The sequence below is a fragment of the Bufo bufo genome, chromosome 4, assembly GCF_905171765.1.
Source record: "Bufo bufo chromosome 4, aBufBuf1.1, whole genome shotgun sequence".
NCBI classification, from domain to species: Eukaryota; Metazoa; Chordata; class Amphibia; order Anura; family Bufonidae; genus Bufo; species Bufo bufo.
The window spans coordinates 436,287,004-436,311,123 of NC_053392.1; the positions used below are offsets into that span (position 1 = coordinate 436,287,004).

General features: G+C 41.6%; 1 protein-coding gene across 8 annotated transcripts in view; it reads right to left on the reverse strand.

Annotated features, from left to right (window-relative positions):
- ARID1B (AT-rich interaction domain 1B) overlaps positions 1 to 24,120 on the reverse strand; it is a 600,716-nt gene that overhangs the window by 5,272 nt on the left and 571,324 nt on the right. For all 8 annotated transcript variants that reach the window (XM_040429372.1, XM_040429374.1, XM_040429373.1 and 5 more), the window contains 5 exons: positions 19,332 to 19,485; positions 15,605 to 15,721; positions 6,811 to 6,907; positions 2,744 to 3,527; positions 1,371 to 1,501 (listed from right to left, as the gene is read on the reverse strand). In XM_040429372.1, coding sequence (XP_040285306.1) covers positions 1,371 to 1,501; positions 2,744 to 3,527; positions 6,811 to 6,907; positions 15,605 to 15,721; positions 19,332 to 19,485 — 1,283 coding nt within the window. The remainder of the gene's footprint in view (positions 1 to 1,370; positions 1,502 to 2,743; positions 3,528 to 6,810; positions 6,908 to 15,604; positions 15,722 to 19,331; positions 19,486 to 24,120) is intronic.

Consider the following 24,120-nt stretch of genomic DNA (forward strand, 5'->3'; position numbering starts at 1 on the left):
TCCTTCCCGACGCACCCTCCAGCAGTTGTGGGATGCACTGCAGTCAGGATCTCTCTAGATACCTGTGACAACCTACCAGGACCTTATTCAGTCACTTCCAGCCAGTCTAGCTGCTGTCCATGCTGCACAAGGCGGTTACTCTGGATATTAACTGGTGGTCATAATAATGGGACTGTGCCATGCTGTGTACCGTAGTTTTGTGGGAAAAGATTCTGAATAATTAGCTTTTCATGGATTTAAATTCCTGCTTATTCTGGGATTTGAAGTCAAAAGGTGGTCCTATAAGTGACTGACAGCTTTCCCTCTATGCATACACAGATAGCTATCACTGATAGGACAATCTCTTTGACTTTAAAGCCCAGAATGAGCAGGAATCAAAATGAACAAAATACAGTTTATACTATATACACACCTGTGGACAAAATTGTTGATACCCTTCCATTAAAGAAAGAAAGTACCCACTATGATCAGTAAAATAACGTGAAACTGACAAAAGTAATAATAAAAATGTACTGAAAGTCAACTAATGTACATTGCTAACAGACATTACTTTCGAATTGTAGTTCAACAGAATAATTCATAAAACAAACGAATGAAACTGGCCTTAAAAGGGTTTTCCAAGACTTAGGGCTCATGCACACAAACATATTTTCTTTCCGCGTCTGTTCAGTTTTTTTTGCGGACCGTATGCGGAACCATTCACTTCAATGGGTCCGCAAAAAAAAACTGAAGTTACTCCGTGTGCATTCCGTTTCCGTATGTCCATATTTCCGTTCCGCAAAAAAAATAGAACATGTCCTATTATTGTCAGCATTACGGACAAGGTTAATACAGTTCTATGAAGGGCCAGCTGTTCCGTTCCGCAGAATATGGAATGCACACGGATGTCATCGCAAAATACATACGGTCGTGTGCATGAGCTCTTAAGAACACCTTTTAAATAGGCAGACTGGATTACAAGTTTGAAGACACCTATGATGCTACTTACTGGACACACCTTAGTTTAAAATGTCCCTTTGGTCAACAAATTTTTCCATCTTTTCTAGGGGTACCATAATTTCTGTCCAGGCCAGTTTCATTAGTTTGTTTTTTAAAATTACTATGTTGAACAACACTTCAAAAGCAATGTCTGATTTTCAATAAATTTATATTCATTATTAGATTTGTCAGTTTCAAGTTATTTCAGTGACCATTGTGGGTTTTTCTTTAACGGAAGGGTACCAACAATTTTGTCCAAATGCATATATTAATTTGATCAACTCCTCCTTATTTATAACATGTTAATGGCAACTGACATGTTGCACAACATTGAAATGGTAAAGAACAGAATGACCACAAGCAATTTTATTTAAAAAAAATAATAAACTCACCTGAGACAGGTTGAAAGTGGCCACTGTGCTATCATCATACAGCAGGATATTGATGGTGTCTAAAGCCCATGTACTTTCAGCCAGAAGACCAGATTTTAAAGACATCATCACTCTCCAAGCCTCTGGTGTTACTGTAAGAAATTTAAAAACAATTAAAAAAAAAAAGTTTTTTTTATTTTATTTCAGCAGAGGTACTGTAAAGTGGAAAATATAACACAAGATGTTTCAGGAAATTTTTCAGAATAAGCTGCCATGTGTACATGAGGAATAACACTATCACTATCTTTATATGTATTGCATTTGGCATTTATTTAGAACGTTTTTATTTGCAACCTCTCTGTAATTTTCTAATTTATCAGAGCTGCTGGGAGGAGAGTAGCTGCTCAGCATGTCTGCCCCAACATAGAACATGGATAAAGAGCAATACCTGATCGGTAACTGTAGCACACCCTCACAAGCAGCAGCAGTAATGAATTGTTTGTGCCAGTCTGCAACAGCCACTCCCTTTTTCCTCATCTCCTCGCCCCCTTCCCCCTCCATAGACTTCCATGTAATCTGATCCTTTAGTATGCAGACAACCCGTCTTCAGTGGTCATCACTGAAGACATATCTAAGCAATGAATGGACATTTAGAGAAGAGGAGGGTGGAGCAGGAAAGGAGACTGATAGGAGGAGAAGAAAACATATTTCTTTGATAAGATATATTACAAAGTTTCTTGCATTTTCACTCATGAAAAAAAGGAGGTGGCAATTACACTTTAAATAGCTTATATAAAATGACACGTGGTTTATCAGCTACTACTGCTATAATTTCCAAGCTGAACTACCCTTGCAAAGAAGTGAACATTACATAGACAAATTTAATTATTACCTATATCAATGTATCTTTGCTATTCAATATGTATACAACTCAATAAAGTGAGAGTAATTAAGAGGGAAATAAAATTATAGAAGATCTATGAAATGGACATGTGACTAGCCACTGTAATCGGCATTTGATAAATTACTAGAATTAGTGCAGGAATGAATGTGAGACAGATGATAAAATTTTTTTTAAAGTTGGTTATAGACTGAAACATGATATTCACTTGAATGAGACTAGTACTGTAGTAATGAGGGAAGGCCGCTAAACAGTGTGTTGAGCATTGCTGTTTTGGTGCCCCGCTCTGTGCCAGAGCATGTGAACACAGCTTATTGATGGGTTCCAGGAGTTGGTCCCCCCCTATCTAATATTGGTGACCTATCCAATCGATAGATCATCAATAAATAAGAAAAATACCTTTAAGAATAATTTTATAAACCTCTAGACTTTGAACATTATGTAACAAGTATTTTTCTTTGTCACATTACACCTATTCTTCAGTTTAAGTTACCTATATCTTTTGAACTAATCTTTCTCCTTGACTTCAAGATTGGTTGAGTTGCTTCCACTGATCCTGGAGGGAAGGTTATTTCACGTCTCATAGAAGGCTGAGCAGGAAGCCCAGAGCTTTGTGTTGGAGGGACACTGGGCATGACTTTCTGCATTTTAATAGATGGCATAAAAGGAGACTTGCTTGGTGACATACGGTTTTCTAATGAGCGCTGAAAAGAAGCAGGACTAGGAACCCTTGAAATGTGGTTTGGCATAGAAGGTGGAGTCTGGTAAGAAGAAGGTGGAGCTCTAGTAATTGGTTGCATGGATCCTGGTGGAGACATATAAGATGGCTGACGCTGATTTCCATGAGGTGGCCACTGACCCTCATGATTCATTTTTTGGTCGGGACCCATTAGGTCATCAGAACGGTTCATAGCTGGATATGTTCCCGACTGTTGAGTGCCTCCAGGGCCTGGTCTTCCTGGGTATGGGTAAGACATATCATTACGGGATGTCCACATGCTCTGTTGAGGGCCATCATTTGTAGATGCCTGCATGGGACCACCCATTATCTGTGGTCCCATTGCATGTTGCTGCATTTGCCCTGGACCTTGCATTCGCTCTCTGTTATAGGGATAAGGATACTGGCCTTGCATGGGTCTTCGGTCAGGTCCAGAGTAAGTGTTGCTATACTGATTATACACATCCTGCGGTTGACTACTGTATTGCATATTATATAAATCGCCTTCATGCCGCTTTGATGATGGACCATACATGCCATCCATATGGCGTTTGTAGTTCTGCAATTACAAGACATTCATGACATTAATATCAAAGAGCAGTTAATAGCACTAGTCCTAACAAGGTAAATAAATGCATAATAGACATTATGACAAATAAAACTTAGAGACATAGGGGGACATTTATCAACACTGGCATTTTCATTGCCAGTCATGATTCTCCCTGCACAGCCAGAGGATAACCCAAAGTTATATTGAGGCACCCGCCTAGGGATAGATTTGGCACATCCTCCTGTAGGCCGTGCAACAGACTAAAATCTACAGCAGCCTCCTAGCTGCCCACTGGCAGGGCAATAAAAGTTTTTAAATATACAGGGGTGTTTTCAATCACTGTTATAATTCTCAAGGCCAAAGTTGTGTAGAATGACTTATTTTAACCCTTTCCCGACCTCCGCCATTCATGTACAGTCTATGGGAGCAGCAATCAAGCCCTAGGGTGACTCAAAATAAGTGGAAAAAAAAGTTTTTAAAACTATAAAAAAAATTATAAACATTTATGTTGGCACTTTTCCCCATATAATTAACAAAACGAAACAATAAAAAAATAAAGATTGTTGTCATTATTGAGCACAAGATGCCCATACTATTAAAATACAAATGTATTTATTCCATATGGTGAACTCCATAATGGGGAAAAAAAATCTAAACTGGGGATGAAAAAATAATGAAAAGGGCATTTTCCAAAATGGTATCAATAAAAACTACAGATTGTCCCACAAAACCCCACCTACTTATCTTTAAATACCTTCTGGTAGTTTCTCCGCCTACAACATAGTGCCACTTCTACGATTTTTTCCAGGGCCACCGAGTTCCCAATCCAACCCTGTAGAGGCCCTAGAAAGGGCTAAGAACCTCAAGAGAGTGCATCCTCAACTGATCTTACGTGTCTTTATTACAACCAACAAAATCTATAACTAATAAAATTATTATGTAATATTTGATTTATCATGCCCTATGTTCCAGTTGTTGACTTTACACAGTAGTGTTTCTCTTGTCTTAAAATATATCTTTGCTGTGTGTATATGCTTAACCAGCTGTAAAAGTAGGAGTTCTTCCTACAAATAGCAGAGTAGTGTCCATGGACAGATTTTTAGAACCAGACTGGTTCTAAAAGCATAAGCAATGTTGTTTTTAAGATTTGTACATCTTAGATTTTAAACTGTTCAATGTTCACAAATAAATATGGAGTATTTTTAAATGTACCTTGTTTTAAAAACTAAAAAACAAAACACTTTTATAGTGGTTTTACAGTCGTTTTATCATGGCCCTCACAGTCCCCTGATCTGAACATCATTTCAAATCTGTGGCTAAAGCTCAATAGAGCAGTACATGCAAGATGGCCCATAAATCTCAAAGAACTGGAAGACTTTTGCAAGTAAGAATGGAAGAAAATCCCTCAAACAGGAATTGAAAGACTCTTGGCTGACACTAAAAAGTGTTTACAAGCTGTGATACATGCCAAAGGCGGTGCTACTAGATACTAACCATGCAGGGTGCCCAAACGTTTCCTTAGGGCCCTTTTTTTTTGTTATTTTGAAAATGTAAAAGGTGTAAGAAGGTACAAGGAATCATCGTGGATGATAGGTACGTGTCACCGAGGTTCCTGGCCTCGGTGGAGTAAGAGATGGCTTTTATGTGTCAGCAGCAGTTGCTGTTTGAGACCTTAATACTTAGTATGGCTGTATAGCTGATCCGGGGCGGCTCTTACTGGGAGTAGTCAAAGTGCTAGGTGGGTGACTACTCCCCATGTTCCAGGCTGAGTTTTGCCAGGCCTAAAAAAACAGCCAACACTGCCAGACTGACAGTGGAGCTCAGGAGGTGTCTGTGCTGGGATCTGAGGCTTGTGCCGTGCTGGAAGGTAGAGTCCCGTCTGTAAGGGAAACAGCCCCCCTAAAAGCCTGCTATGGACTGCTGGAGGCAGAACTGCCAACAAGGTGATTTTTGTTATGTGGACTTTCCATTGTGTGTGAACTAACACCAAGACTGCAAAGTGACGTTTTGTTTTTGCTTTATGTGTGAATAAACACGGAAGTTTGATTTAAGAACTGGTAATTTGCCTCTGTACTGCGTCTGCACACTGTCTACCAGAGCGAATGCCCACAAAGGTGAAAAAAAAAAATTGGCATTGCTTAAAATACAAAGGGAATATGTCATCTTTAAATGCTGTGTACATCTTAGGGGCAATTTTTTTTTATTATTGCATTGTACTCATTTTGAGCTAAAATACATTATATTGTTCTTTATTAAAAATATAGCGTCCTTTTATCTGTACAGAGCTGAGATGCTCTAGTTAGCACTCTTTGTATTTTCTTTTTTTTCCCTTCAGACTTCTTATCTTTGTTCTCTGACCTCCTAAACACTCATTATAGCTCAGTTCTTATCTTACTGATAAGAATGTGGCTTAAATAAGAGTTTATGATTATGACCTCTCAGTAGTTTAGAGATCAGGCTTATTAGATGACCAGGCACAAAGTGAAAGTACCAGTGACAGAGTTCGAAAAACAGTTAACCCTCTGTGACAGAACAGCTCAATATTTTTAATAAAGGCCAATTGAAAAAAAAAGATTTTTAGCCAAAAATGAGTAAAATGCAATCATAAGAAAATTGCCTACAAATAGTGTACATAGCCTTTAACTTTATGATTGTTGGAGATCATTTCATCTTCAACTTGCTTAACTGTTCACATTAACAGTACTTGACAAGCTGCGCCCAGACATTTGCATACTACTGTATGCATTTCTGTGGTGCCACTACTGAGATATAGCCATTTTTATTTATATACACATTAGCTTATTGGTGCACAGAGGGGCGGACTCAAGCCCCTCAGAGCAAAATATGTTCACCTCCCTGTATTTCCTGCCGCTCTCTTAATTCCTCTTGACTGATAGGCTCAGGCATTTCATATGGCCCTATAATCTCACGCCTGCATCGTAATTCTCACTATAGACACATGCACACAACATCTACTCTGCTGAGGAAGCAGCACAGATGCCTAAAAAAAAAGGACATATTTTGTTATGCATTATATAGGGTCTGGGAAAATTTATGACTTTGGGCCTTAAGAACAGCAAAGACCCTAGTCATTGGCACTAGTTATACCATATACCACTGATTTTAGCATGTTCTTTTATGGTGTGTGCACAGGTTTGCTACACCTTTAACACTGAGTTTTATTGAAATCAGAATGATCCATGGGACAGCTCAGATCTTACACATAACATGCATTTATAAAATGACAAAGCATTTTTTCATGCTCAAACACATATTTGGAAATAGGCCTTACTTGTTGTTGAGGATACATTCCTGGTTGGTGCCCTCCATATGGTGGTTGCCCTGATGGGGGTCCTTGCCCTGCATACTGCTGACCGTATGCCTCATGTCTAGAAAACAGAGTTACACAATGCTGATTTTTATATATTAAAATATAACTGATTTATCTTAAAGAGGTGACTACACGGGATAGGTGGTAAATGTATGCAGCAACTTGTCCTGCTGTGTGATTAGGACAGGTTGTGTGTTTTCCTTTAGGACGGCGGCGATTTATTTCCCCTGATGTGATGATTGCTCCCCAGACAAAACAAACCATTATAACTAATGTAAGGTATTTGGGAATATATTCATAATAAAGTAATATTTAAGTATTTTAATTTCTTTAAAGAGGACCTTAATAGCTACATGTATTTCCCATGCAATAACAATTCTGGAGCATCTATTCTTATGGCTCTATGTTGTGCCATTCCTTTATTATTTCTGCTAGAAGTTATGAATGAATTGTTATTAGCCTTCAGTAAAGGTACAGAGGAGGTAACCAGTTGTGGATGTGTACCTGCACAGACAGACTCTATCCAATTAGTGCTGCTATTTTCAGACTGTGCAGGTACACCCCCCCCCCCCCCCCAAACTGGTTACCACCCATCTGTTCCCTTACTGCAGACTGCTAGCAATTCATTTAGAATTTCTAGTAGAAATAATAAAGGAATGGCACAACATAGAGAGACATACGAATAGATGCTCCAGAATTGTTAGTACGTGGGAAAAACATGGAGCTATTAAAACAGACATGTCAGGAGCGATGAAAGGTCCTCTTTAATTCCTGGAGAACCCCTTTAGACACCATAGTAAAATAGTATACAGTTAACTCCAGTGCTTTCCCTAGTGGTGGTTGCAGGCATTCACATGGTTAAAATAATTGAAAAGTGGGATTACCTTAAAAATAACTTTTATTAGTCAGTAGTTAAAATAATAGGCTCAATGGATTAATTGGAGACTACATACATTAGTAGTCAAACACCACCAATGAAATTAGGTAGAGAGGAGAAGCAGGTGTGAAATGTAAACACTTGCTGGGAGGGTGAGTTTACGAAACAAAGGGATACAAATAAAGAGGGAGACAGATACTGGGTCTCTTCCCCTAGTGTAGCCCCTGGTTCGAACTCCAAGTAATAACCTCACTATATGTCCCTTAGTGTCCCTTGCAGGCAATGACAGTGACTGCCCAGCTTCGTCAGAAATGCAAAGGTATCACACATACAAGAACATACAAATCAATTAGCATCAAGCAAAGACATAGTCCCGACGCGTTTCACTGGCAGTCAGCCAGGTCATCAGGGGACCTATATGCAAAACAAAACAGAGTATACACATATGCACAAATAGAGAATTCTCCATGGCACCACCAAGTGTATTGGGGCCAGCCAGAGGGAGAGCAGTATTGTCTAACTGGTACTTAGCTTCTCACTGTGCAGCGGTTCAAGGTCCACTCCTCCTGCGTATGGCAGCAATGGCAGTGAGTGCCCATACCGGCGTTCTTTTAAACCAGCGCGGGTCCAAATAGGTCCACCCCTCAGTGCATCACATGCTCCGATCACGCGGGTCGTGACGTCACGAGTGCACCGCGTCACAGAAAGGAGTCACATGACCGGGACTCCGACTATAGGTATATCAGAGTAATCTCATGTTCGTCCCCTACAATTAAGTAGCTGTGTTTCGGATAGCATTAGGAGGGGGGCGGAGATATGGAGATGAGGGGCTGGGATATGGGCTAACTCAACCGGCCCCACATATCCATATAAACATAGTGGCCTGAAAAGCCAGACAAGGTGCGTCATTCCTATTGAGTCATAGAGAAGCGCTACCTAGGTATTTAAACAGCAGGATCATTGGACAGGTCAGATTGGAACAATGGATAAGTTTATTACCCAGTAGTCTCTGGTACAGCTGAGTACGCATAGTGACAGCAGAGGATTAGAGTAAGGGGACCTGGTGGAGCCCCCTTAGAGAAAACTAGACAGGTGGATTGGTCCCTATATGTGATACAAGGCATGAACGGTACATAGAGTGCATCAAACATATGGGAGCGGTCGGGGGTGAAGATTGAAGGAGGCAAATGGACAGCTAGCAATCATCAGCGGGAAGACCTGGTCTCCTCAATAAAACACCCAAAAGAGAGTTGTTCATTTAAACCCTTTGGTTGTGAGGTCTTTAATTCAAATAACACCAGGTCTCCCTTTGGAGGATTTTTCTGTCCTAGTTGCCTCCTCTTTTCAACGGAGGAACGAGTTCAATGGCCATGAATGTCATGCCCTCCATTCTCCCGTTGTGGCTAGCTTCTACATGTTTAGCCAGTGGGGTGTCCCGACCGTTTCTAATGTCACCGAGGTGGTCTCCCACCCGTCTACGAAATTCCCGGGTGGTTTTGCCTATGTATTCTAGGCCACAGTGACATGTTGCCTTGTAGATCACACCCCTTGATGTACAATTGAGAAAGCACTTGATGGAATACATTTTACCTGTAACATTACTGCCCTGGGCAATAGGCAGGAGAGCAGAGAGATGGGGATTCAGTCAGATATTTTACAGGATGTTAAACTTCTATTCAGCCTAAGTGAGAGCACCGTGCAGGAGGGGAAAGGGCCCTTTACTACACTCAAAAACAGGAGCACTAGGTTACCACCAGTGGGCGACCCCTCTTGCATCGATGTTTTCTTAAACCAGGTCTCCCAGGAATTGGAATATCTTACTTTTGATAAACCTAGGTTTAAATGTACCAAAGATGAATATAAGGCATTGGAGAACTTGGAACGTGACAGTAAGGTCACGATCAAGCCTTCAGATAAAGGAGGCAATGTAGTCATTCTAGACACTTCCAAATATAAAAAAACTTTGCCTGGACCTCCTGGGAGATAAGGCTACCTACGAAATAATCAAGACTGACCCCACTGCCAAATACCAAAAAATACTGAAAACCATTCTATGTGAAGGCAAATCAGAGGGTCTAATTTTGGGGGATGAGTTTGACTTCTTATACAACAAACACCCGACTATACCGACCTTCTATGGTCTCCCAAAAAATCATAAGGGGTCACACACCTCAAAGGAAGGCCTATAGTCTCTGGGGTCAATAGCCTAGGGCAAAATATAGGGGTATACATCAACCACATTCTGGCCCCCTTTGTTAAAACACTACCCTCGTACATCAGAGACACAGGGGACCTTTTGGGTCGTCTAGAAGGTGTCTTTGTTGAAGGTGACACCTGGCTGGCCTCCATTGACGTGGAGGCGCTCTACTCCTCCATCCCACATAATTGTGGGATGAAGGCAGTTGAGACATTCTTGATGACCAGAGGTTGCCAATTTCATGCACACAATTGCTTGATCTTGAGACTCTTGGAATTTACACTCACCTGTAACTATTTCCTTTTTGGGGGGGGGTCTTCTACCACCAGCTCAGGGGCACAGCGATGGGAAGCCCCTGTGCCCCATCGTATGCAAACCTGTTCCTGGGCTGGTGGGAGAGGACCATGGTCTTCGGTGACCCTCTGGCCCATGTGACGGAGAGTGTGGTCACATGGGTCAGATTCATCGATGACATCTTCCTACTATGGAAGGGGGAGGTTGAGGACCTACATCAATTTGTAGGTATCCTCAATGTCAATGAGATTAGCCTGCGATTTACCTTCGAGGTGACAAAAGATGCCCTCCCCTTCCTGGATATTGTCATCATGAGAGGGAATCAGGGAGAATTGGTGACTAAAACTTAAAGAAAACCAACCTCTACCAATTCCTTGTTGAATTGGAACAGTCACCATCCCCTTCCCCTCAAAAGGGGAATCCCCACTGGGCAATATCTAAGGATGAGGAGAAACTGCTCCACTGTGAACGATTACAAACAACAAGCAGGGGACTTACGAGTTAGATTCAAAGAAAAGGGTTATCCTGACTCTGTCCTAAAGCAGGCTTATCAAAGAGCCAGAGTTAAAAGTCAAACAGAACTTCTGCACCCCACAAAAAAACAAAAATTGCAGAGAACACTATACGATTGATTGGTACTTATGATGGTGCCGCAGGAGAAGTGAGAAGTGTCTTCTCAAAACATTGGGGGTATCCTTCTCCTGGATCCCGACATCCGACAAATTGTTGCACCAGATGCAAAAATTACGTATCGCAAGGGCCGCAGCCTCCGGGATCGCTTGGTGCATAGTCACTTTGGCGAAACGGGTGTAAATACGGGTACATGGCTTAAACCACTATCTAGCTGCTTTCGTTGCAGTGGATGTGTCGCCTGCCCCTTTATCATGAGGGGTAGGGACTTTTGCAGTATTGTTACAGGTGAAATGTATTCCATCAAGTGCTTTCTCAATTGTAGTTCAAGGGGTGTGATCTACAAGGCAACATGTCACTGTGGCCTAGAATACATAGGCAAAACCACCCGGGAATTTCGTAGACGGGTGGGAGAACACCTCGGTGACATTAGAAATGGTCGGGACACCCCACTGGCTAAACATGTAGAAGCTAGCCACAACGGGAGAATGGAGGGCATGACATTCATGGCCATTGAACTCGTTCCTCCGTTGAAAAGAGGAGGCAACTGGGACAGAAAAATCCTCCAAGGGGAGACCTGGTGGATATTTGAATTAAAGACTTCACAACTAAAGGGTTTAAATGAACAACTCTCTTTTGGTTGTTTTATTGAGGAGACCAGGTCTTCCCGTTGATGATTGCTAGCTGTCCATTTGCCTCCTTCAATCTTCACCCCCGACCGCTCCCATATGTTTTAATGCACTCTATGTACCGTTCATGCCTTGTATCACATAAAGGGACCAATCCACCTGTCTAGTTTTCTCTAAGAGGGCTCCACCAGGTCCCCTTACTCTAATCCTCTGCTGTCACTATGCGTACTCAGCTGTACCAGAGACTACTGGGTAATACACTTATCCATTGTTCCAATCCATTGTTCCACACTTATCCATTGTTCCATTGTTCCAATCTGGGGCTGGTTGAGTTAGCCCATCTCCCAGCCCCTCATCTCCATATCTCCGCCCCCCTCCTAATGCTATCCGAAACACAGCTATTTAATTGTAGGGGACAGACATGAGATTACTCTGACATACCTATAGTCGGAGTCCCGGTCATGTGACTCCTTTCTGTGACGCGGTGCACTCGTGACCAGTGACGTCACGACCCGCGTGATCAGAGCATGTGATGCACTGAGGGGTGGACCTATCTGGACCCGCGCTGGTTTAAAAGAACGCCAGTATGGGCACTCACTGTCATCGCTGCCATACGCAGGAGGAGTGGACCTTGAACCGCTGCACAGTGAGAAGCTAAGTACCAGTTAGACAATACTGCTCTCCCTCTGGCTGGCCCCAATACACTTGGTGGTGCCATGGAGAATTCTCTATTTGTGCATATGTGTATACTCTGTTTTGTTTTGCATATAGGTCCCCTGATGACCTGGCTGACTGCCAGTGAAACGCGTCGGGACTATGTTTTGCTTGATGCTAATTGATTTGTATGTTCTTGTATGTGTGATACCTTTGCATTTCTGATGAAGCTGGGCAGTAACTCTCATTGCCTGCAAGGGACACTAAGGGACATATAGTGAGGGTATTACTTGGAGTTAGAACCAGGGGCTACACTAGGGGAAGAGACCGAGTATCTGTCTCCCTCTTTATCTGTATCCCTTTGTTTTGTAAACTCACCCTCCCAGCAAGTGTTTACATTTCACACCTGCTTTTCCTCTCTACCTAATTTCATTGGTGGTGTTTGACTACTAATGTATGTAGTCTCCAATTAATCCATTGGGCCTATTATTTTAACTACTGACTAAAAGTTATTTTTAAGGTAATCCCACGTTTCAATTATATTAACAATATTCATGGGTGCCATATACTTCATTATAATTTGACTGGTCCCAACTCCAGTTAAGTGATCACTTCATTCACATGGTTAACAGTTTTATTTTCATGCAGGAAATTTAGAGTTCTGGATCTGAAAAATGAGATAGAGGTACTGTATATTACAAACGGACCTTCAAATCTAAAACGTTATGGTTAAAAGGTGGATATTCACGTTAAGACCATGCCTTTGTATTTTAACAAAACAGTCGCACCAGTATGTTTGCATTCATAAATACAGATTTTTTTATTATTATTTCAGGTACTTAGTAAATTATCTTTTTTAATTTAACAATGTATTAACATTTGCTCACTGTACCTAAGAAGCAAAGCTATGTTAAAAAAAAATAATTGTATGGGTCTACTTAAATTCCTGCTTAAATGCAGTATTTTAAACTCTTGTAACCTTGGAAATTTCTTTCTATACTTTTTTTATGCAATTGGAAAAATATTGTTTGTGAAAATATTCTCCATTTCCCTTCAAGCTTTGGAAAAATAATTCTATGAGCATTTTCTCTGTTAATAAGTTGCTGAAAGTATATGCACTTCAAAAAAAAGGAAACTAGAAAGAATTCATGTGCATGATAGGATATTCACTTTTCACCCCCATTCAACACCTCTCTGCTATTCTACTTCTTTGTATACATCTATTGATAGCATGAGACTTTCATGTATTGTTGTTGCAATAAAGGTGGTCTTCTCTAGAAGCTCACAATTTTACTTTAGGCCATTGAAAAGAAATGCATTGTGATTTAGTGTTAAGTTGAAAAATCTAGAGCCTACACATATAATAACAAAATCATTAAGCACTCAGTTTATTATAGTTTATTATGATTGAAGGGCAAAGACAATGTTATCTATACACCGAGGTCTAATCCATACAAGATCGAGAACAATACTTTTATCTTTTCAGAGATGACTTATTAGACTTTAACTGCTTGTTGAATAATTGGCTTATAAGTAAAAACTGAAGCGTTTTTGAAGAACAATTGCACTTTAGTTTTAGACTGTATTTCATTGTGTATTGATTAACTGCAGAATAGGCTGCATTACGGAGCACTAAGTAAAATCTGCAAGTTGTGTTATATAAGAAATAACGTGTAAGTAGGAAATTGCCTCCCTCCACAATCAAAACTAATAATAAAGGGGCTGTCTCACTTCAGCAAATGTATTTATTTTATGCACTTATATAGCGCTAATATATTCCGCAGCGCTTTACAGACATTAGCATTAAACTGTCCCTAATTGGGCTTACAAGCTGAAGTCCAGCACCTTTTCCTACAGTGTGCAAGCACGGCCACTGCTGCTGGCTTGCAGGGTGGTCATAACCCCTAGAAGGGTGTATTGTATAATTCAGGGGTGTTGCTAGGCATGCAGATTTGGGGCCTGGGCCCAGACTACAAGCACAGTGCCCCGAAACTCTGGCAGATGACTGTATTTTTCTCTGCACTGGCAGCTTCTTTCATAGTTATATTGAGCCACCAGTGTGGGGCTGCAGTGTGGCTCTAAATGACATCAGACAGGGGCACATTAAACCTACAAGGAGCGGCTCCATTGTGCCCCTGGCTGAAGTGCAAGTCCATTGTGCCCCTCACTCAGGCCTAGCAACCAGGGACCAGACCCAGCCCTGCAGGAGAATTTACCGAAACAGAACAAGCAGATTCCAGAGCTACTGCTGCCTGTCCTGCTGTATCTGCCTAGGTCACCAGTGCTGCAGTGTGAAAGGCCTTGTGATAAAGGCCCATGCCAGCCCAACAGCAGAGAGCTGTGTTACCACTGCAGGACAGCTTCATGTGAGTTCACCATCATCCATGTATAGGACAGTATGCTTATGGGACCTGTTTCTTTGTTAAATAGTTAATATCTCATACATAAAAAAACTGTGTATATACTGCTAGGGGAGGCTGAGTACATACTGTGAGCAGAAGAGCTGCTGTGTATACACTGTGAGCAGAGGAGATGCTGTGTATACACTGTGAGCAGAGGAGATGCTGTGTATATACTGTGAGCAGAGGAGATGCTGTGTATACACTGTGAGCAGAGGAGATGCTGTGTATATACTGTGAGCAGAAGAGCTGCTGTGTATACACTGTGAGCAGAGGAGATGCTGTGTATATACTGTGAGCGGAGGAGATGCTATGTATATACTGTAAGCTGAGGAGATGCTGTGTATATACTGTGAGCGGAGGAGATGCTGTGTATATACTGTGAGCGGAGGAGATGCTGTGTATATACTGTGAGCAGAGGAGACGCTGTGTATATACTGTGAGCGGAGGAGATGCTGTGTATATACTGTGAGCAGAGGAGATGCTGTGTATATACTGTGAGCAGAGGAGACGCTGTGTATATACTGTGAACGGAGGAGATGCTGTGTATATACTGTGAGTGGAGGAGATACTGTGTACATACTGTGAGTGGAGGAGCTGTGCATGCAGTATATACTGTGAGCAGAGCAGATGCTGTGTATATACTGTGAGTGGTGTAGATACTGTGAGTGGAAGAGCTGTGCATGCAGTATATACTGTGAGCGGAGGAGATGCTGTGTATATACTGTGAGCGGAGGAGATGCTGTGTATATACTGTGAGAGGAAGAGCTGTGTATATACTGTTAGTGGAGGAGCTGTGCAAGCAGCATATACTGTGACCGGAGGTTTGTGCCCCTGATCTTTTAAGACCCTAGCAACACCCAAGGTAGAATGTGATGGAAAAATTAATGAGGCCAGCAAAGGAAGCAATATGGACAATAACAATACATTAGTAAGTGCCTTGTATTAACTTTCTCTACATGATAAATACCAACCCCTCTAAGTAACTAAAATTGCAGTCAGGCCAGCCTGAAACGACAGAAAACTCAGCAAATAATTGGCAAAATACTTTGGTTTGCAACACTAAACTGCCCACCTTTGCTGTCCTGGATATCGATTGGGTGAATACATGCTGGGATCACTGTTTGAAGCCCCCATGCTGTTTTGACCTGGCGGACCCATACTGCCTTCAGCACCCATGCCATATTCTGACCTATAAAAATGGGAACAAGACAGGCATAAAGAATATTCATAAACCAGCACATCAATGTATTTCAAACTTTCCAACATCACTACTTTCCAGCTTCTTTCAAATCTTTCCTTGTCCGATTCTCTTAAGGATCACAATTTGAAATCTATAACATTTTACAGGGAAATATATGAGGAATAAACAAGAGGATGTTTATTTAATCTTTTAACAGCTTGTGACCTTCCGCTCTCACTTTCATTGGAACTATTTTAATTCAATAAGGTGTTTTTTGTAAATCAATGGCAACTGAACCTGCTAGGTACATTTGTCCACATAGATCATGCGGCACCACAAAGGCTCCAGAATTCCAACATGCATAAAAACTATTAATTATCTATGTTAAAATATCCCGACAAAGTGCGTGCGTGTGATATTATGAGAAGAAGCAAAGCTGTCGACCACTACTAACTGAAAGACAGAAAAGGGGAAAATGGAATGAACTTGGGCTATAGCAAAATCTATTCCTCAACAAAATGCTGGAGGCCTTTGACCGAATTATTTACTATAAAAATCTGTGTTATTCTGAATCTCTAGCTTGAATTTTTTATGTTATGGATGAAGTTGAATGTTAACATGAAAATACCCTTTAAATCAAGTTCATACAGCTATGCTTGTTCCGAATAGTGATCCCAAAGAGGTTGTTAATGTTTTTAACTGCCTTAATTAATCTGATGTTATAAAAATGAATATAAAATATTGCATTATATCAGGTACTGTTAAATACTACCCTTAAGCACGAAATACCCTTTAAATACGTCTATTTACCAATTTCTACATTTATCTGTAATTACAGTAAAAGTTTTGCATGGCGAAATTAACCTCTTACCATTTGCCAATTGATTGCTTCCTTTTATTGTTACATAAAAATCCCAGCACAAAAAATGTAATTGGCCAATACTTTAACTTCTGGAAAAGAATGGGAGCCTGTGTGTGTCTGACCTTAATGGGCAATCAACAAAATAGTAAAAACCTAGCACAAGAATTTTATTTTGTTGCTATGGTTGACACTAGCTTTTATTTATTTATCATTACTTATATAAGGCCAATGAGAGTCACGCACACACACACACACTAGGGACAATTACTTGTACTTATCAATATGTTTTTGGAGTATGGGAAAAATTTGAGCGGCCAGAGCAAACTTGGAAAGAACATTCAAACTTCATATAGCCTTTGATCAGAAACAAGCCTATAAAGGTGTCGCTCCTCCTGGCTCAACAAACCCCTAGAGGAGTGACGTAAGATAAGAAGATGGGTGATTTTTATCCTATATTTCTCTATTTGGTAACCTAGTGGTTGTGATGTGAATTGCAGCCTGTTAAGGGTTTTGCTAGCATGTTGTCATAAGGTATTAAATTTGTATCACAAGAAACTGAGAAAGGCCTTAAAGGGGTATTCCAGAACAATACGTAGACTGTTCTATGGCATGCAAATGATTAAAAAGGAGCCTATACTCACCTTGCCAATGCCCTACCTTTTCCTGAGCACAATCAGAGCGGCAGTGATGGGATATTGGTCGGGTGAGCATAAGATCATTTATTTTCTTGACCATTTTGAGGCCATGAAAGAGCTTTTGTAGTGTGCTGGAATACTCCTTTATGGGAAAAATCCTGCATGTAATCTTTTAGCTTAGCGAATTAGGCACAGGCAGGAGCCTGTTCCGCTCAGATAATCCTGGCATAGCACATGGTTACAGGGTACCCATGTGCTATGCCAGCATTTAGTAAACCTCAGGGGAACTCGGGTGGGAGCAGCAATGTGTGCTCCTGCCCGTACTTCATTCTCTGCAGCCTCATTGATAAAGTGCAGAGTCCATACGCCATACACTGCTGAGAAGTCAGCGATGTGGAAAATAGTGAATTTAAAGCATACAGGAAATCTGTACATTAGAAAAAAGATTTTCAGGGCATTTGGGACATAAAAAAAAACACTTTTGTAATAGTTTAGTTACTCTTTAAGGTATTGAGCTGTAAAATTAACAATGTGACAATCTGATCCATGTTCAGTACAGTACAGCACCTGGCTACACAATAAACAGGCAGCCCCCCAAAAAAAATAAAAAATAAAATCACCTGCATAACAAAACTTTTATTCACAATCATATCAGATCGATAAAAAAAAATCTGCACCCTGCCTGTAGATATGTAACCATATACTCTGCATTCAAGATTTCCATTCAACACATCATTATCAAAGCGTGAATGATTTAATAATGTGTAGGTCTTTAAAGGGTTTCTACCACCACATTTTGACCTAATTAGCTGTCAGACACTAGCGATCTGCTAGTGTCTGCTCTACCTAACCATGCTATTGTAATTCATATCTCTGCAGCGGTTACCCTAAAAACCGTAGTTTTATTGGTATGCAAATGAGCCTCTAGGTGCTATGGGGGCGTCTTTTCAGCACCTAGAGGCTCCGTCCACTCACCATTTCTGCCGCCCAGCGCGCTCCAGCCCGCCCCTCTCCTCTAGATTAACATAAATCTACTAACCTATCATTAACCGCTTTAATAAGTATCACAAAAAAGGTAATACATATTATTTCATCTGTACAAAAAGGTTATTGTGAGTAGACAAATTATGATTTATTTCAGAATTTCTAGGTTTTATTATAACATACAACTTGGGCTATGCTAGAAGAGACAGGGCCGGTGCCACCCATAAGCAAAGTAGGCCACCGCATAGAGCGCACTCTTGCTGGGGGCGCCGGCGGTGGCCTACTGTGCTTACGGGTGGCGCTGGCCCTGCCCGCCGCTCACCCCCTGCAACCTGTGGCATCCCCGTATCTATGGGGTATGGACTGCTGGCTGCGCTGCGGAAGTATCTCCGACTCCTCACACACAGCAGAGAGAGCGGGCTGCGGGCAGATAGGCATGTATAGTGCGACACGAGAAGAAACAGTGACCTCTACTTGACAAATCCCATACTGCGCCTAGGAGACAACTTCCCTGTCTCCTAGGCGCAGTATGAGCTTTGTCCAGTAGAGGTCACAGTTTCTTCTCGTGTCGCACTATAAATGCCTATCTGCCCGCAGCCCGCTCTCTGCTGTGTGTGAGGAGTCGGAGATACTTCCGCAGCGCAGCCAGTACCCCATAGAGACTGGGATGACACAGGTTGCAGGTGGTGAGCAGTGGGCACCATGGCAGGGGAGATCACCAGAGCGCTTATGTCAGGGTTCGTGTTCGGCGATCTCACCTTTCAGCATGTGAGCTCTGGCTCAGACACGGTAAGTAAGGCAGCAGGATCCTGTGACAGCGGGAATAGGAGAGGACCCCAACTACTGTTTGTGGGTGTAGTGTGCCTCCACATGTGCCATGGTCAGTTCTTCTATGTGCAGCTCAGTATGGTGCCCTACGCCTAGCTTCACCAGGATTACATTGCCAGCTCAGTTCCTGTACACTGGGGGGGAGGCCGCACATTCCTGTCCTGTGAAAAAGGGGCGGATCAAAGGGCGTGGTCAATGGTTGGAATCAAGGGGGCAGCAAAATTAGCTTTTGCCTAAGGTGGCAAAAATCCTTGCACCAGCCCTGAGGAGAGAAATAACCTAACAGTTGCTGGCTTTAAAATGCACTTACCTTCTATCATAACTTCCAGGTCCATAAGGAAATTGCTGCCGCTGATTCATTCCCATAGTGGACATCACTCCAGATGGAGCCTGGTTGTAGATATCCGGCATACCGCTGTTAGGCATTTGGCCAAGGGGCATGAAAGAGTCACTGCTTCCAGACGCTAAGATAATAAAAATAGAGAAAGTGCATATTAAACAATTTTCTGTTTACCCTAAAACTGAGATATCAATTGTCCATAAAACCTTTAATGAACAGGACATAACCATGTCAGCTGGAATTATACTAGCCTCTGGCAAAGGGGTGAAGCACTACAAAAGATTGGCTGTAAAAAGATAAAAATAAATAAAAGTAGAGGTACTACATTGTAAAAAGGAAAAATCCAGGCATATTCCCACAATCCAGAAGACATAATTCACACATTTATTAACTAATAATTAATTTAAAAGAAAAGCATCTGTAGCTGAAAAAGTTTAATATTATTTGTACCTTGTTAGTAAAAAAGATATTTTTTTTTTCTTTTAGAAAAGACTATTAGTCTGATACGAGTAAAAATGAAATGGGTTAAAGCAGCTAAACAAGAACCACATCTATGAGAGGGATATCCTAGCTTCTTAGAGTGAACGTCCATTATTGCTGGTGTCAATCTCTGGCAAGATGCTTAAGTGGGCACACTAAGCCTTCAATTTTTTTGGGACATTTCATAGCAACATATCAAAGGTTTTGTTTGGTGGGGGTATGAGTGCTGGGACTCCCACTGATAGGTAGAACAAGGAGAGAGCAGCGCTGGCATGTAGCACTCTCTCTCCCTGCTGTAGGAGACAGAATCGAGATGTGCCCATAGACATTCTATTGAGTCCATCTCCTGAAGCAAGGAGAAAGAGCATGCTATGTGTGCTTTTCTCTCCTTGAGTAACAATCGGTGGAAGTCTCAGCACTCAGACCGCCACCAATTAAAACCTTTGACATGTTGCTATGACATGCCAAACGTTTTTTGAAAGCTCAGTAACACTTTAAATCTGACAGAGAAAAGAAATGCAGGCAGCGAGGCACTGAGGCAACCATATGACACAGAGGAGATTTATAATCTCCCTTGCACCTGAAAAGTGGAGTTAAAAAGTCACAAACTATGTGTCACATCTCCCACTTTTTACTGCCTCCTCGCCCTTTTCCTTAAAGGGGTGATAACTTTATCTTTATTTATGCCAGTTTTTATGCGCAAATGAAGGCAGAAATCTACAGCAGGTCTGAGCTGTTATAGATTTCTGTTCAAGCTGGAGGTTGTGCCTAATTTATGACGTGGCTTTCTCCTCTGCACACCATGAGTTATTTACCATAGCTCTATGCCAGTTTTCTGTTGTTGAAAAGTTTAAAATGTTGTTGTAAGTGCCATTTTGCAACTTTCAGCCTTTTCTGACACCCTCGTCACTTTTCCAAAAAGTGGTCAGGGTGTGGCTGGAAGGTGGTGGGCTGTGAGCAGGTGCTCTGCAACCTGACTCATTCACGTGCCGTGTTTTGCGGTCCGCAAATTGCAGATCCGCAAAACACGGATGCCTCCTGTGTGCATTCCACAATTTGCGGAATGGAATGGGCAGCCCATAATAGAAATGCCTATTCTTGTCTGCGACTGCGGACAAGAATGGGACATGCTCTATATTTTTTGTGGGGCCACGGGACGGGACAGGACAACGGATGCGGACAGCACACAGTGTGCTGGTCGCATCTTTTGCGGCCTCATTGAAAGGAATGGGTCCGCACTGATGCAGACTCATTCATACGGTCGTGTGAATGAGCCTTTAACCACATGTACGCCACAAAACTGGTGCACATTATTAAGAGGTGGAATCTTCTTCCAGTTTTTTTTTTTAATATGCCAAGACTGGGGTATGAAATGTCAGTCTTAGTAACTGACCCCCAATAGATGTACATACACACACATATGATACTACTTTTGAAGGTACATGCACATGGCAGTGTAGTTTATGTGGATTTGCTGAACTGATTTTTGTGTCGTTTCCCTGCAATTGTGCACCAAATCCATGTGTTAGGCCGAATGCAACACAGCCTGGATTCCTGCTGAGAGCAGGAGCGCACGGTGTCATTGGATGCTATGACGATGTGCGCTTCATGCCGCCGCTGCACTACACTAATACACTCGTATAGATCATACGAGTGTATTACTGTAGTGCAGCGGCGGCATGAAGCGCACGGCGTCATAGCAACCAATGACGCCGTGCGCTCCTGCTCTCAGCGGCTCACGGCCGTGTGCATTCGGCCTTACTTGTGGATTGCAATGGGTTAAATTTGCACAGAAAATCCACACAAACAACTGACACCCTGCGGATATCAAAATCTGCACCTCAGGTCATCTTCTGCGCAAAAAATGTAAACACCCTATACATGAGATTTTGAAGAGCTAATATACTAAAAGCAAGTACTGTATTATGATATAAACAACAAATACACTGGGCACTCTCGGATATTGCGACCAATATTGAGTTTATTAAATAAAACTATGTGCTACCGTGTGATAATAGATGGTAGACACAATAAAAAATCAAAAGTCCAAAACATACACAATCATAATAAAATCGTAACAATAAAATCGATAAGAATTCGATGTATAATCATAAACTAAAATGGCTAGTTATATTGCCTTTATAAATGTTCGCATTCACGGGTGTGATTCTATAACATTCGATTCTCCGATCCTGAATTAAATATAGGAGGACAGCAATCTCAGTCCCATGTGAAAAACTTTAAATGCACAACAGTGTCTCTTAGAGCTGAATATAACTTGTGTTGGATTAATCGCCCAAAGTTTGTCCAAGCGGCGTCCCGCTCTGTTGGGTTCTCAGTGGCGTCCCACTGAAATACTTTAATGTGTATTTCCAACACACATGCGATGATAAAAAATTCGAACAGTCATACCATTCGATGTAACAGATACCCATGCGATACTCTAGACGGTGGTCTTTCATTGTATTCGACTGTAGTCCTGCGAGTTGTGCGAATTACTTTCGTCTGAATTCCAAAAAAATTCGAACAGTCTTACCATTCGATGTAACAGATGCCTATGCGATACTCTAGACGGTGGTCTTTCAATGTATTCGACCGAAGTCCTGCGAGTTGTGCAAATTACTTTCGTCTGAATTCCCCATGCCGGCGGCTTGTTTGCACATGGATTTCAATATTTGTGCACGATCTTTGTTTCATCAAGCCTTCAATCGCCTCTTGCGTAGCAGACAGTATTTAACGGGCAATTTCTTACGTCAATATTCCATTGCGCTTAGTAAGGGATCCTTTGGGGGGTTTGAACCAGACGCGTTTCATGGTATTGGATAACCCCTTCCTCAGGTTATCCAATACCCTGAAACGCGTCTGGTTCAAACCCCCAAAGGATCCCTTACTAAGCGCAATGGAATATTGACGTAAGAAATTGCCCGTTAAATACTGTCTGCTACGCAAGAGGCGATTGAAGGCTTGATGAAACAAAGATCATGTACAAATATTGAAATCCATGTGCAAACAAGCCGCCGGCATGGGGAATTCAGACGAAAGTAATTCGCACCACTCGCAGGACTACAGTCGAATACAATGAAAGACCACCGTCTAGAGTATCGCATGGGTATCTGTTACATCGAATGGTAAGACTGTTTGAATTTTTTATCATCGCATGTGTGTTGGAAATACACATTAAAGTATTTCAGTGGGACGCCACTGAGAACCCAACAGAGCGGGACGCCGCTTAGACAAACTTTGGGCGATTAATCCAACACAAGTTATATTCAGCTCTAACAGACACTGTTGTGCATTTGAAGTTTTTCACATGGGACTGAGATTGCTGTCCTCCTATATTTAGTTCAGGATCGGAGAATCTAATGTTATAGAATCACACCCTTGAATGCTGCTAGTGAATGCGAACATTTATATAGGCAATATAACTAGCCATTTTAGTTTATGATTATACATCGAATTCTTATCGATTTTATTGTTACGATTTTATTATGATTGTGTATGTTTTGGACTTTTGATTTTTTATTGTGTCTACCATCTATTATCACATGGTAGCACATAGTTTTATTTAATAAACTCAATATTGGTCGCAATATCCGAGAGTACCCAGTGTATTTGTTGTTTATATCGTGATTCCTTTGAATAGATTGGGTGAATCTACTCTACTGAGAGCACCTCATTTGATCTTGGGTTATCCAGTGCGTCGCATTATTTTATATTTAAGTACTGTATTATGCTGTAGATTTTCCACATGAAAATCTGCATGTGATACAGTACACACAGTGTGCATATACTCATAGGCACACCTCTAGATATATAGGGGGTCATTTATCAATCTGAAATACACCTAAATTGTATTTCGGGCACAGATTGCAACGTAACCAATGATGAGCGGCAGGGGCAATATTCGATTCGAAGATATAGCACTAGATATTCGCAAATTCTCAAAGTGGCAATACTCGCGATAAAAATTAGCGATTTGAATATTCGCCATCAACACTAGACGTAGCGCTTCTACTTCTCTCTGCTCACACCAGGTCTAAATTTGTGGGCGTGGGAAGGGACGGGATGGGAGGCCCGTCTCTTTTCCCATTTTCTACACCTGGTTTAGGCGTAGAAAAAGGTCTAAATGTAAGGCCTCTTTCACACGGGCATCCCGGATTTGCTCCGGATGCATTGCAATGTGTTTTGCACGTGTGTGAGAAAAAGCTGAATGTGGTACCCAGACCCGAACTTACGTCGTCAAAGGTCCTTTTGCAGGTCCTGAAAGAAGAAGAAAGAA